The sequence below is a fragment of the Pteronotus mesoamericanus genome, unplaced genomic scaffold, assembly GCF_021234165.1.
Source record: "Pteronotus mesoamericanus isolate MK-2021 breed Mesoamerican mustached bat unplaced genomic scaffold, CSHL_Meso_final scaffold_85, whole genome shotgun sequence".
NCBI lineage: Eukaryota > Metazoa > Chordata > Mammalia > Chiroptera > Mormoopidae > Pteronotus > Pteronotus mesoamericanus.
The window spans coordinates 6,090,139-6,104,867 of NW_026555329.1; the positions used below are offsets into that span (position 1 = coordinate 6,090,139).

Genomic DNA, 14,729 nt, shown 5'->3' on the forward strand with positions numbered 1-14,729 from the left:
ACGTTGGTGGGAACTGAGATTGGTGCATTAATAACTAGCCTCTGGAAATCCATTCTTGGCAGGGGGACCGAGGGAACCCGCTCTTCACAAAGCCATCTCGATGATTACTCTGTCATCTTTTCTCTGTGTTTGCAAACTTAGTTCTAAGGCTTACTGATATGTGAGCCTCTGCCTATACGGTGGGTCTTTAAAAACAGCTGACATGAGCAATTCTTTTCAGCCAGGGGCAGGCTGCGTCCAAAGGATTATTGAGTCTGCATTACAGCCCGTCTTAGCTGTTGGGTCACACAGGGCTGTCTCAAGCACCCTCATCGCTTTTTCTATGAACATTAAGTTGCTTCTGGTATTTACATAAAGCCATCAAAAACGGATAGATGCTTTTTAAAATTTTTTTATATTTATTGATTTGAGAGAGGAGGAGGGGGGCAGAGAGAGAGAGAGATTTGTTGTTTCACTGTTATACATTCATTGGTTGATCAGGAATTGAACCCTCGACTTGCTGGGACAATACTTGAACCAACTGAGCTAGCCAGCCAGGGCAAGACATTTTTCGAAAGGTTTTAGTCAAACTGACAGTGAGAGCTTTTACAAAGGAATAAAGACAGCTTTTATAAAATTAATGTTTACCCTAAATTTGTTCAAATCTACTAAAAAAGTATGTAAGTGAAGACATCGATGAAAGATCCAATTCCTTTCCATTTTGTAGAGATTCTGTTTGGCCCTGTCTGCAGGTGGGGTCCTGAGGCACGGGGTGGGGCGGGGGGAGGGACGGGGACCACCTTTTGGGAATGTCTTCAAGGGTTCTTGTTGGCACTTACCACAAGCTTTTTCCTGAGAGCTTCTAGTTTTTCAGTAGCTGCAGCTAGTTCTGAGTTTGCTTGGGCTAATGCTTGGCGTTTGGGCTCCACATCACAGTAGACCTGAAAATCCATATGGGATTTAATTCACGAGGTAATGAACATGCGAGGAGGACAAGCAATCATTCAATCCTACGTCTGCTGGAAGCTTTACAATTAAACTCTGTAATTTACTGAGCAATTGGTTATTTATTTCTTAGCCATGGTACTACCTAATGGCAGAGCAAAAAATCCACCTAGCCTTCCAAGGGCTTTCTGTGTGTCTACTATTTACTTGTTTATTCTGGACTTTGGAGTCACGAGTATTGTATTTGCATTAAATGCTATATACATCAAACACCATTAAGATACTAAAATCAGCTTGTCATAAAATTCAGAGATCATCTTCACATCACTAGAAATTGCAGTGTGCGGGAGCTGTAGCGAAAGTTGGGATCAAGTCTTGACTTTGAGGCAGAAAATAAGTGCGGAGGAATTCTGTGGACTCAGAAAGTGGGAGATATCCTCACACAATATTAACCACGCTTTTACTTTCTTTCCCAAGTTCCTAGCGACCTTAACTGTGTGTTTTTTGAATGCGTCGTTTGAGAATTTAGGTGGATGAATTTTTTTATCCCGTTGGGGAAAGAGAAAGGAAGTTATATTTTACTCCCTGTTTTATAGCAAAACAACAGGGAACACAGCCACAGTCTAAGTCTATGCTCGTATGTTCACTTGTGATACAAGGAAAGCAGAGCGCTCAGGCGTGTTATTACGGAGAGAGGCCACACGTCAGTGCACATGAGAGGCAGCCTGTCTAAACTCTGTCTGTGTACAGACTTCCGTGTACAGAATGATACTGACTATACTTGGCATTTCCTCAGCAATTCCATTTTTGAATATAACATACAACCGTCTAAGACAAAAATGAGACAAGTCCTCAAGAGTTAAGGACCATGCACTGGCCCTTTGTATACCCATTACTCTGCAAAGTACTGGGGACATAGTTGTCAGACAATCAGTATTTGATAAATGAATGACAAAATGACATGATCATCCTATCTCTATAATGCCCCAAGTACAAACTTTAGATTAGACCATATATAGGCAACAATTACTTTGTCATTAAAATACTAAAACAACAACAACAACAACAAAAATGGCTATTACCTCATCTCCCTAAGTCTAGAGGAGAGGGTGTAGTGAATTTTTGCTTTGAGAGCAGGGATTAAGTTTAATTAAACATGAATCCAGAATGGTAGTTGTCCCAAATCAAAATAAAATTAGTATTTTAACACAAATAAATATAATTATTGTATGCAACAAGTTTTCATCTAGTCGAATCAAATTAATTGCTGCTATTGTATCTAAAGTAGCTAGTCATTCTACCCTAACAAAAGATAGTTTTTAACATTTCAAGGATCCTCCTATATAGAATTCTGATTAGTCAGACACGTCCATGTCTCATTCTTAGAACTTTATCTTATTCGACAATTGCTAAAATACTTTACATTTTTTTGCTGGCCTAGAAATTAAGACATTTATGGGCCTTTGTGAAGACCACCTGGATGCCACCCGACTAGGATAATACCTCATAGAATTTAATGATGTTGATGACCCAGGCACACAGACCAGCTGCTGCAAAAGACTTGGTCCGAATCAGGTTTGGATTAAACTCTGGGTCTTTCAAATACTGTTCGTTCACCACTTTTAGGCAGTTCTCTGGAATGTGCTCTTTGTCGTAGTTAATTAATGCTTGCAGAAAATCATCAACCTGTAAAGCAAAAAAGACTTATTGCAATGAGCCCACTTTGGCTGCAGAGAAAATTCCAAGATCAAAAGTTAAAATCAGCTTTTAGGACTCACATTACAAAGGCAAAATTGGCAAGCTGCATTTATCCTACTGTTTGACTTTTTCAGGCTTTAGTGCATGAAGTTAGAATTAGCAATGGACACTTTTAAAATCTCTTCTATCCCAGGGTAAAATATTCAGTCCCTGCACAGGAGGCACTCACATTTTGAAGGAAAAAAAGGCAGAAAAGAGAAAGAAAATCACATACCCCAAAACCCCTTTGCTTCACCTTCTTGTACATTAGTAACATTTTTCCAGCATAAGAAATCCATGTAATTTTCTTCCTCCTACACTTAACTGCTTTTATAATTTTGCAAATAATTAGCAATCTTCCAACGGCTGCTGGGGTGGACTTAGGTGTGCTATAACCCCAGGCTAACCTCCAACTTAGCAAATACAAAATCTAAGACTAAAGAACAAACAGCAGAGGAATCTCAGCAAACAGGAAGATGATTCCTTTGCTGGGAACATCTTTGGCTGTTGGGTATAACCACAGCACTGAAAACAGAAACTGTTGGGATTTTCATCCTGCCAGGCTGTCTGGTACCTTTCCCATGAAGACTTTAGCTGCTTTCCAACTTCGGTCTTTCGGCACTCTGCCCCGGGGAGCCAGAAGGACCATCACGGCCGCAGTAACATTGGTAACCGCATTCGGGGGGTTGGGAAAGGCTTTCAGCTCGGTGAGATTGACCTGAAGAAAAGCACAGACTGTTTCAAGCCCAGGGGAAGTCTGGGGGAGAGCTCTGAGTTACCCAGTGGGTCTTCATGGCCTCGTACCTCTCCTTTTCACAGCGGTCTCGATTTGGCAGTTCTTTGTTCCCCCCGGCCCCGGAATTACAAGTTCAGTTCTCCCTTGGCACCTTTCTGATGCTCTGGAAACATCACTGCCCTTTTTGGCCTCTAAGTAAAACGGTTCATCTGGTATACCCGTCCTGCAGAGCCCTGCTCACTGAGTCAGGGAATTTTATAAACATATGGGTTTTCAGGTATTTGTGGGTTCTATTCCATCTACATAACATACTTGCATTTTAACCAGGTCCTCCCAGGAACACAATCCCCTAGTTCAGTGGCTCTTAGTTGTGTTTTTCTGCTTAACATGCACAAGAAACACCTTCCGTTATACTGTGATGACTCTCAATCGAAAGGATGCCCATATAGGTTGTACCTACTTTCTGCACTACTCCTTAATCTTCTCGTGTCAGAATCTTGATTTACCCAACAGATGGTATTGATGATATAAATTACAGGTATCAGGGAAAATATCTATCAGGGGCATTGGTACCTAAAGGAAACACATGTAGGTTCATGACACATGATTTAAAAAACAAGTATTCCCTGTAATATTTCATGAGCTACATAATACACTCATTAGATGTTGAACCAGACTCTACTCCATTACCATAAATAGCCTGTTTATTTGGGAAATGACTGCAAAGGACAGAACAAGGGAAAATAAGAACAAAAGCAAAAACTTGAAGTATGCTGATGATGAGAGAGCTGGCTCCCCAAGATTCTTCTGTGCTTATAAATAGCATCACCATGTACAAATATATGTATACATATATATGTGCTTAGATTTATACATACATACATACATACATACATATATTCAACTTTCTATTTAAGTGACATTTACTTTGTCTGAATAAATAATGACATATTTAGAGAAAAAGTTGCAAATGTAGAGAAGCACAAAGAAGAAAATACACATTCCACTGCTCAAAAATAAAGAGGACTATATAAAATCCCATTACTCAGAGATAATCGGTTACTACTGCCATTCACTATTTTCCCAATCTTTTTTCTCTGCATGCATGTTCCCCTTAAAAAAGCCATATAGTATATCTCCTACTTTATAACTGGCTTTATTCACTTAATGTAGCCTAAACATTTTCTCATGTTGCTAACTAGTATTCAACAACAAAATTTTAATGGCAGCAGAGTACTTGAATGCATAATAATCCATCTCCAATCAAGGTATACTTATATTCTTTTATATTTTTCAGTTTGTATTTTCGGTAACAGCTATGTAAATAACTCTTTGCTCACTGTCAAAATCAGTATCTCCAGAAAAAGAGTTAGAAAAAGGAATTGAATATTTCTCTGAAGAACAGTGAAAGTCTGGATCCTTTTCTCTTTGAAATTGAACCCTCAGAACCCCAGGCCTGGAAGTCCCTGGGATTCTCCCCTGGGGCCTCGTAGAGCCCAAGGACAAGACTAGCTGCTTCAAACCCATCGCCCGCAATTCCATTCTTCCTTACACCACCCTTCTAACTACCACAGATTTTTCTCACACGGAAATTTGAAAACTCGATGAAGTTTAATTAATAACATGGCATAAGGAAATGGTGTGGGCCAACCTTCGGTACCTTTGTTCCCACCCACCATTCTTTTCATGAGAGGCTCTCATTATTGCTACTTTTTATATTCCAGAGGAAATACAGAATCCCCCTCGGCCTCCTTAGCTTTTAAAGCAACACATAATTGGAACAATTGGATTTGGGTCAAATCCATTTGCTAACAACAAAACTGCCGTTCCTGAGAGTACAAATCCCATGGTGCTGAAAGTATTCGGTGGGAAACAGACTCCTGGATGGGAAAGGAAGTTGAACTAGAATGATGTCCTCAAAGGTTTGTTTCAATGTTATTACCTTCTTTTTTAAACATTTTTTGGTTGCATGGACTTCATTCTCAGTTCAGTTATTCAAACTCTAAAAACTTTCAATGCGACTTTGAGGAACCCCCAAAATAATCATCTTTACCCTGTTGAGTGTGTTGAGCGCAGCTGTTGCAGCCACCAGAGCAGGCTCAGCCTTGAGCAAGTCGGCCTCACACTCCTTCTGCTTCTGGGACACTTCGGCCTGAATGGCTGTCACCTAATCAGGGAGGAAAAGCACACAAACCCACAAACACAAATGATCACCTTAGGTATCTCTACTGAAAAACGTGGGCTGAGTCAGGCGCACTGTTCAATATTTCATCTATTTCATCAATACACATCCTAAATAGGTGAGGATTTTGTCGAAGGATTAATTCCCTTTAGGCACACTGTGTGTACAAAGCTTAGTACCTGCACAAAATACACAATGACAAATGCCAACACAAATGGGTTCAAGTATCAGCAGGCTCCAGGAGGAGCTCTGACTAATTTACCTACAAAGTGCCACTAATAAGAAAGGCAAGATTACGCGATTCCTCTGTTCTTCACATTCCTTTTCCAGAGAGTCCTGGACAAGTGAAACTCCGGGCTGGCTCAGGAACCTAGCCCACAAAGGATTCTTGCTATTGTATTCCCTTGTATTGCATTGCTAACATTTGTTAAAAGCCACGTTGACTCTTCTTTAGGAAGAGATGTAAAGCTTTCTTGTTCAACTGGCTGTTAGATACCATTCCATGCTGTACACGCGTAACCACAGATAGAATTTCTATAAAGACTAATTACTGGTCTCTAAGGCCCTGATGAGGAACTAGAGCTGCACTAGTCCGGTTCCGTCTTTGGCAGTGGAGCAGTAACACTGATGCCCACTCTCCTGTTGAGAGCCCGGTGGCAGTCTTCACATGCCAGAGAGGGCGCTGTATCAGCCTCATGACATGAGCACATGTAATGTGGATATAGGGAAACCGAGCAGGTAAACTTGAACCAAATCAAAGTGAGAAGCTTTGGGGTTTTTATTCTCCTCCTCTTAGGACATGTATAGAACCTGAATGGCTAGGAAGAGTATATTTGTAGTTCTCAGCAGAACCTTAAAGCTCAGAGCGGGGGCACTGGGCGCCAGGGTCTGGGCGCCAGGGTCTGGCCACCATGGGAGACCGTTACTGCGGTCACGGTGATTTGGGGAAGGTAAAGTGTGAACAAAGTGCATTTCCTCTGACGTGTTTGAAATGAGCAGGTTTAACTATACCATAAAATTAAACACTACTCACAACAAATTATGTTGTCTACTAAAGCTTTATTAGCAGTAATTACCCATCTCCTGATTAACCGTTATTTTGCTGTATCTGCACCTTTTAGGAACATAATTAGTTCAGGGTAGATATGGGATCTCCTGCCAGTACACACACCGCTACCGTTAATGTAAATAAGAAAACTCTGCATGCTTACCGAGAACTGCTCCAAAACCACAGCCCTCAAAACAGCCAGGAATGGACCGTGAAAATTCTAAGAATGCTACATTTTCAATGTGCTACAGTATACAGACGAAAGAGAGAGTGTATTTGGGTTAGCAAGTTATTACCTCAAGTATTTATTTTCCATAAGGGTATAATGAATCTATCAAAGCTTTCTGTTACCACTTATGACAGCACCATTTTAAAACTGAACTCAGGATCACAGATTTTTAGGAGAAGACACAGAGTTTTTTCTTTACGTGCTATTTCTATAAGACTGGGGGTTGCTACTCTTCTTCTGCTTTCTTTACTATCAACGGAGTATTATCCCTTTGGGTAATGTTGATAAACAGAGCAATCTTGAACATTTAATAAATAAGAATCCACAAATGCAAATAAAAAATACCCCAGGTTAACTTATTTCTCGTTCCCAATACCTCTCATCCTAAGGTGCAACAATACTAGAGCCGTGAAAATGCTGTGTATCTTAGTGACTTGGGAAGCCTCTCTGTGCAATTTCCATTGCCCCATGGCTCTGGGGTAGTGTCAGCAAAGCTCGCCATGGAAAAGAGGCAGAAGTCACATAGATTGCATAGAATGAGTCCTTTCCCTCTGCTATTGCCCTTTAAAGCAGAGATTTGGAATAGTTCCATTCTTGGGTACACCAGAACTTTTGTCAGTCAAGAGCTCCTTGCAGATCATGAAATTCAGTGGTAGACACAGAGAGAGAATGAAGTCACAATACTTGTGATGGGCAGAATTATGTTCACCCAAAATTTATGTTAAAGCCCTAACCCCAGTAACTCAGAAAGTGACTATATTTGGAAATCAGGCTTTTCAAGAGCTGATTAAGTTAAAATAAACCCACTAGGGTGGGCCCTAACCCAATCTGACTGGTGTCCTTATAATAGGAGGAAATCTGGACACATACTAGACAGACCAGAGGGGTGCACACAGAGGAAAGATCAGGTGCGGACACAGCAAGAAGGCGGCCATCTGCAAGGCAACGAAAGGCGCCACTCCGTGAAGACAGGTTTCCCCAAGAGGAGAAACTATACCTGCCAACACCTTGATCTTGGACCTCCAGAACTGTGAGAAAATAAATTTCTGCTGTTTAATCCTCCACATCTTTGATATTGTGTTATGAAAACCCTAGCCAACTAATCCGCTGCTTGGACCTTCCTCCAGACTATAAGAAATTCCTGACAGTCCTCCAAGATCCGGCCCTACCCACATTTAGGAAGAAAACACATATAAAAATGGAAGACCATTCAAAATCAAGGAGGATGACCAACTTCTGAAAAGACTGCATGAGGCCTACAATTTGAAAGGTACTTACATTCATGAGGATTGTACTCTACTCAACAAAGAAGCAGCTTGAAAGAGGTTAGAGGATCCATAGACTTTGGAGCTGGTAAGTCAAAGATGGAAGAACTGATTTCCATAGGCTGAATGGTGCTGGTGTTACATGAAGTCACTGCTGGCAATGCCAGTGGTTTTCATGTTTTTTTATTATTATTTTATGAATCTATATTATTTTATGAAGCAACCATTTCAATCTGCTTGTCTACATGGGTTGCCAAGATGCACCACAAAGTAGTGTCTAAATCCCAATATTAAATGTGGCAATGTTGCTTCTCCCATATTAAGCCTTGAGACCCCAAATTTCATAGGATCACAAAATCCATGTACACCTTTAATAACCACAGAATCTAGCACATTGCTGACCATCTAACAAGCGGGAGCTCACAGCACCTATTCAGTGTTGATTTTCCTTGCCTCTGTGTAGTTTAATCACAAGTAGACCTTCTTTCCATGACCACCGAATTTAAAATAGTTCCTTCTACCATCACACTGTTTGATTTTCATCAGAGCACTTATCACTGACTCAAAATATCTTATCTATCAGCATGTCACGTGTCTCCTGGCAGTCTTTCCTTTTGCAATGTGAGCTACATGAGGCCACCTTGTAGGATTTATATCCTCACATGCAGTGCCAGGGGAAAAAAATAGGTGCTCAATTAGTATTCGTTATTTACAATTAAGTTAAGCCTCATGGATATTTGCAAGGATCATTTTATTTCTTGGTATGCATTAGATGTAAAAATAATGTGTGCCTATTTTTTAAAAAAATAATGTTTGTAGAACTCCACAACCTGTCAGATGAGTTCTAAATTTCTAAAACATTTTCCCCTTTGGAAGAATAATTTTGCCTTAGGAATTCACACACAAAAATACCTGTAGAGTACTTGTTATATGTTAAGATCTCAAAAAGGTATCTGTAGAGACAAGTTATGATATAACAATTACTAGAACATCACATATTTATGCAATGCCTAAAAAATATCCCCTGGGTTGGATTAGATTATAATATTACACCATGTGTGATACCTAATTGCTTAATATACTAATATACTCTTAAAAACATCTTCCACTTACTTGTAACTCAATAAAAACATTTATTACCAGAATTAGGAATTACATGCCTATTGGCTACGTCAAATGTGCCTTATCTTCCACCTCAAGACATTTTAAAAAAAAAAAACTTAGAGTTTTTATTGTCAATACCTATTTCAAGTCTTTAGCTGTGCTAGCTAAAGGCAAACATGCTCAATACACATTTAAGAAAAAAAAAGGCAACTCAGTTGACTATGAATGAATGGCAACATCACTGGAAAAACTCAAATATTTTCTGGTATCAAAAAATGCAAGGATAATGGCATAATAGCTACTGATTCACTAGCTTTGCAAGTGGTGGCAATTACAATTTTTTATTAACTAAATCCTGATTCTAACAGTCTAAAATAGGAGAATTTACCTTACACATATATATTCATTCAATTTTTAAACAAATATTTATGAATATTATGTTTACTGTAATATTTCTTTTGGAAAATAAGATACAGAAAAAAAAATCCCTTCCATTTGAGTAAAAGCAGAAGACAAAAGAAGTTATATTTTTTTGTTCAGAATTGTTGAAAACCTTAGTGCAAAGAAAGCAGATTCTATATAATCTTAAAAGCAATTGTTTCCAACAATAAAACATAATACAAAATGCCAGAGCCTCAGTCTAATCAAAAAGAACAAATTTAGCTTAGGATTTAATAATAAACTCTAGTTGCATTATTAAAATGCAAAATTTGAAAACCATCTTGCAAAGTGATGGAATGGGCTTTGTTAACAATTGAGTTGTTCAATTTGCCTAAAAACTGAAAACCTTTAGAAACCTCGGAGGTGACTCTATGACCTTTACTGTATTACAAATAGGCCTGATGTTCAAGATCCACATCCATTATATGCTTGAGTGAGCTCAGTATTTATTGTCCTTTCATATCATTAAAAGAGCTAAAAGGTTGGGAAAATGCATAATGTAAAGAAAGGTCAAGTGGTAATCATGGTGTGAAATGCTGTTACATGTGTAACTATAATAATTCTTTAGGTTTTTATGCTCCTTAGAGAGGAAGTTGTTCCAAATGGTTCACCTACTAGGGTTTATTTTGTGCTAAATACAGCTTGGCGCTCTAAACGGCGGAAGGAGCCTGACCTTTTGCTCCTCAGCATCGGCGATGGCCTTTTCCCGGCTCACTTTCTCCGTCTGAAGCCCGATCTTTGTGATCAGAGCTTCAGCGTCCTGATTTCTCAGTTGCAGCTCAGCTTCTTGAGAGGCAAGTCTGGCTTTAAGATCTCCCACCTAAAGAAAAAAGTCATTATTTTGAGGAAACTTGTGTTGATAAGAACAAATATCAGCTATAACTTAGTTTTTATTTTTTGTATTTTTTTATTGTCACCCGAGGACATACCTATTAATTTTAGAGAGAGGAGAAGGGAGGGAGAGAGTGGGGGAGAGAAACTTGGATGGGAGAGAGAAACATCGATCTGTTGCCTCTTGTTCACAGGACGAAACCCGCAACCTAGGTATGTGCCCTGGGTGGGAATCAAACCTGCGACCTTTCAGTTTACAGGATGACATTCCAACCAACCAGCCACACTGGCTAGGGCAGATATAGCTTAGTTCTTAACATGAAGTGAGGCATCCACAGCAGTCTGCATATTGCCTATTGCATCTGTTTCCACCCAGTTGACTTTAGCCCCATGTGTGAAAACACAGTCCCAACTTTGCCCTTAAAGGAATAAACAGAACAATGTTTTCCAGTGGTTTTGTGGGAGGTGTTAATTTATGTCAGCATCAAGTAGAAGTTCACCTTCTCAACCCATTCTGTGCAGTCAGAGAGGCACACACAGCGGTCCCCACCTGGGCCCCTGTCACCCGCACCCCTTGCTTTCTCGGTCCTACGTAGCTCAGGTTCCAGGCAGTGGGGTCTGTGGGAAAACTTGCTTGATGACAAGTGGAAAAACGCTGCTTCCATTCTCCAGAGAGCTGGAGGCTCCAGACAAGCTGAAGACATCAATGCTCCTTGGCTGTTGTCCGCTGCTTATTTTGATGGATATGCCCATAGACAGGTCTTATCTCTTCCCGCAAAATAAGAAACAGCCTCCTGATTTCTCTTCCCCTCATAGGACATTCACCTTGATTCCTACACTATGAAAGGCAACCCCTGAGTGTCTTGGAGGATCAGAAGCCCAGGAATGTCCCAGATGTGAGTGCCTCCTGGGGGGAGGGGCGCAGCTCTCATGAAGCTCAGTCTTTCTGAGGCACCCACAAATTTATCTGCTGTAAAGAGTGACTCTGCCCACCTTTTCATTTAGGATTTCATGAGGTTCAGAAGGCACCGCTGGGTCCCTCAGTCTGAGGATCATGTGAATAAAAGTAGAAGTGAAGCACTAGGGAGAGAAAGGGGACTCAGCCCTCAGAATCACGTGAAAGCAGCTTCATATGTCATGACAGTTAGCTCTTCATTCCACTTCCTTTCCGGAAGTGTAAATTTTACTGTTTCGTTAAAATCATAGAAGCATAAAAATACCAACTCTAACATTTGTTTTTGTCTCAATTGCTGAAGGCACAGTAGTGGTTCCATCCTGAAGAACAACATGCCCCACCTCATGCAAGGAATTTGGTAACCCCACCCCAACGCGCTTTGTTTACACGCTACCTCAAAAGCCAAATTACCACCACTACCTGTACTATTAAAGTTAAAGCAAGACTGCTTTTTACCCTCTCTATAAACTCAGGGTAACACTCGTCAGTGACATCGGATTTCTATTCCTTTTAACCATGTGAAACTGGTCGTGTGGTACGTCATAGTCAAAAGAATCATCCTAGTCTCTTGGGAACGAGTCTCTTGAAACTGTTATTTCAAGCCCATTTTCAGTTTCTAAGGAAGCTATTAGGTGTGAAATATCCAAAGTGCCTCAGGAGACCTAAGCTGACATCAGAGGAGGAGCTATGTGGCTGTAAAAGGGGTTCCCACATAGGAAACTATAGTTCCTTTACCGAATAAACTGATTTTTTAAAAAATAAGCTCTTAAGAAGCTATTAAATGTTCCAACCATTCTTCTGATGTTAAGAGCATTTCATGCACAAATACCAAATGAAAAGAAATCACAAGTGGTCCTTCAATCAACACTTTGTGCCCCTTCCTCTCAGCCTTTTCGCCTGGTGTTTCTAGCTGTGGAGAAATAAGGAGACCCCAAGCAGCCCGCACTGGGCAGAAAGCTACTGGTTGCTTTCTTTCTCCCTCTTCCCTGCCCCCTTGACTCATCAACGTATAACTGAGGTCATGTTAGAAAACCACGCATCTCCTCCCAGCTCCACGGGACCCCAGGAAAGTCTTTACTGGGGAAAAGGGTCTTGATTTAAGTGAGACAGAACTGGAGAGACAGGTAGAGAAAGGGAAGGAAAGAGAAAGAGGGCAACGAGAAAATGAGTAAGAGAAAATGTGCCTAAAAAGGAAGAGTGAAAAAAAAAGCATTCTTTGAAAGGGAAGAAAAGGATGCACATGTGAGTATAGGGGTCTACTACTCTTTGGGGACTTCCCAGAAACTAGTCTTCACATCACTCCTGGAAACTGACTAGGAAACCTCCTCACCCCGGTTCCTATTTCCCAACCGTGTTTATTCTATTCGCTGCTCAGTACAGATCAGCATTTCACCCAAGAGCCATCCCTGGTACATGGAACAGAGTAGAGGAAAATGGTACTTAAGCATGAACGACGTGGCCAGAGAGACCTTCAGAGGGAAAGGTGCCAGCGTGTGCTTCTCCAAATAGTCTGCGGCTTACGTGGGTCCTCAGCATGCATAAGCGAGCTGGCTGTGCTACTCGGGATGGGGTGGGGGGAGACTGGCTCAATCTCTTGACAAGCGGGCGAGTATGATCTGGTGGCAATACTCTAGAGAAACCCACTAAAATTTTTGGCCTTGCAGTCAGACAATTATTTTTCTTCCTCCGGGTCTAGGGCCCCGTTGGCTCAGAGGAGAGCTGGGCCCTTCTCCTAAGCCTCCACACTCTCACATTCTAATTTCTCTTGACCAGTCACAGCAAGGCAGCCTGGGACCATGGACATCTCATGGGCTTTAGAGGAATACTGATCTGGGTTCAAGTCCCCACCTTGCTGGCTCTGGGGCCTTACGGTCTTTAAGCCTCATACCGAAAATTACAGCAGCAACACCTACGTCATTAAGTCCTTTGGCATTTAACAATGAAATTAGATGACAGGTGTACAGACATGATGAATATGCTATGTGGGCTCTCTGATTTACTCCTGGAGGTTAGAGACACTGTCCTTCAAGGCGGCAGGGGCCATATGCCTGAAGATGAAGGCATCACTGGATACTGAGATAGATGGGGGCTACAAGGAGACCAGACGCCAAGACTGGAGGAAACTGCTAGACTTAGGGACCCTAATGACATCATCAGCCCTCATCACATCACCAACGAGGAAATGACGCCCTCACATGGGGTTGAGATTCTGAGACCAAAACACGTCCTAGTTCCATCCTCAGGGGACAAAATTCCTGACAATAAGCCCAGAGCACTGATGCAGTCCGAGACAAGAGAGGGCAACTGGCTGAGCCTGTTCCTTTCAGCATCTCCCCGCTGCCCTGCACTGAGTCAGGCAAGAGAAGGCATCGTCTCTGCAAATGAGCGGAGAAAGGGTAAGTGGCCGATCCCGTTCTAGGTTTAGGAAAGCCGAAACAGTGAGTTCTTCATGTCCTTCAACTGTAAAATTTTATCACTAGGTATCTTATATAAATGGTTTGAAATATTGCTTCAGAAATAATTTTTAAAAACATTTTAAGAGCAGAGGTTCCACTCAGTAATAATACACTTGGGTCATACCTGCGAGGCTGTTGTTTTCAGCTTCTGGATGCCATTCACCAAGTGCTCCTTCTTCTGGGAGACCTCTTTTTGTTTCTTCTTCAGCAGGTTCTTAAACAGGGATATTTGTTCTAGAAAACTCTTTGGGGTGGTATAATTGTATCTTCTCTCATTTTGGTAATACCTGGTACTCATTTCATTGACACTGGTGTGAACATGTGCCATAAAAAAGCTAATAGAATCTTTGTCTGGAGGCTGAAACAAAACATCGCAATTCACGTGAAATTCTCTCAAATCAAAACAAAACAGCAATGAAAAAATTAGCAAATATACACTGCATTTTTTTTCTAAACACCAGAACAAATTACAGTGTAATCTAGAAACACTTAGTCTTTAAGAGATGCCCACAGGATTAGAGAGATTATCAAAAACAGCATTCAGCATTGCTAACCTCTTCTTGCCAAGTAAGTGAAGGGTTTTTATGTGCTCCACACACCAACCCTCAAAACCAATGTAACACAAGGCGCTGTTTACCACTTGATTTTTATGTATCAAATGGGAGAAAGACAATGGAGAAATTGAGAGACAGTACTCTGAGAAGTATCTTTGGTGTTGCCTCCAACTCAACTTTAGACAAAGTAAACCAACAACCCTGCAGTCACTGGAAAAAAAACCCCTGAAAATTGAGAAATACAGTTTTATAAGAATCCATGTGAAA

At 40.9% G+C, this 14,729-nt stretch overlaps 1 protein-coding gene across 2 annotated transcripts in view; it reads right to left on the bottom strand.

Moving 5' to 3' along the window:
• DNAH11 (dynein axonemal heavy chain 11) overlaps window positions 1–14,729 on the bottom strand; it is a 251,134-nt gene that overhangs the window by 71,334 nt on the left and 165,071 nt on the right. For both annotated transcript variants that reach the window (XM_054564603.1, XM_054564601.1), the window contains exons 56-61: window positions 14,033–14,266; window positions 10,340–10,486; window positions 5,451–5,564; window positions 3,236–3,379; window positions 2,428–2,610; window positions 819–920 (exon numbers count right to left, since the gene is read on the bottom strand). In XM_054564603.1, coding sequence (XP_054420578.1) covers window positions 819–920; window positions 2,428–2,610; window positions 3,236–3,379; window positions 5,451–5,564; window positions 10,340–10,486; window positions 14,033–14,266 — 924 coding nt within the window. The remainder of the gene's footprint in view (window positions 1–818; window positions 921–2,427; window positions 2,611–3,235; window positions 3,380–5,450; window positions 5,565–10,339; window positions 10,487–14,032; window positions 14,267–14,729) is intronic.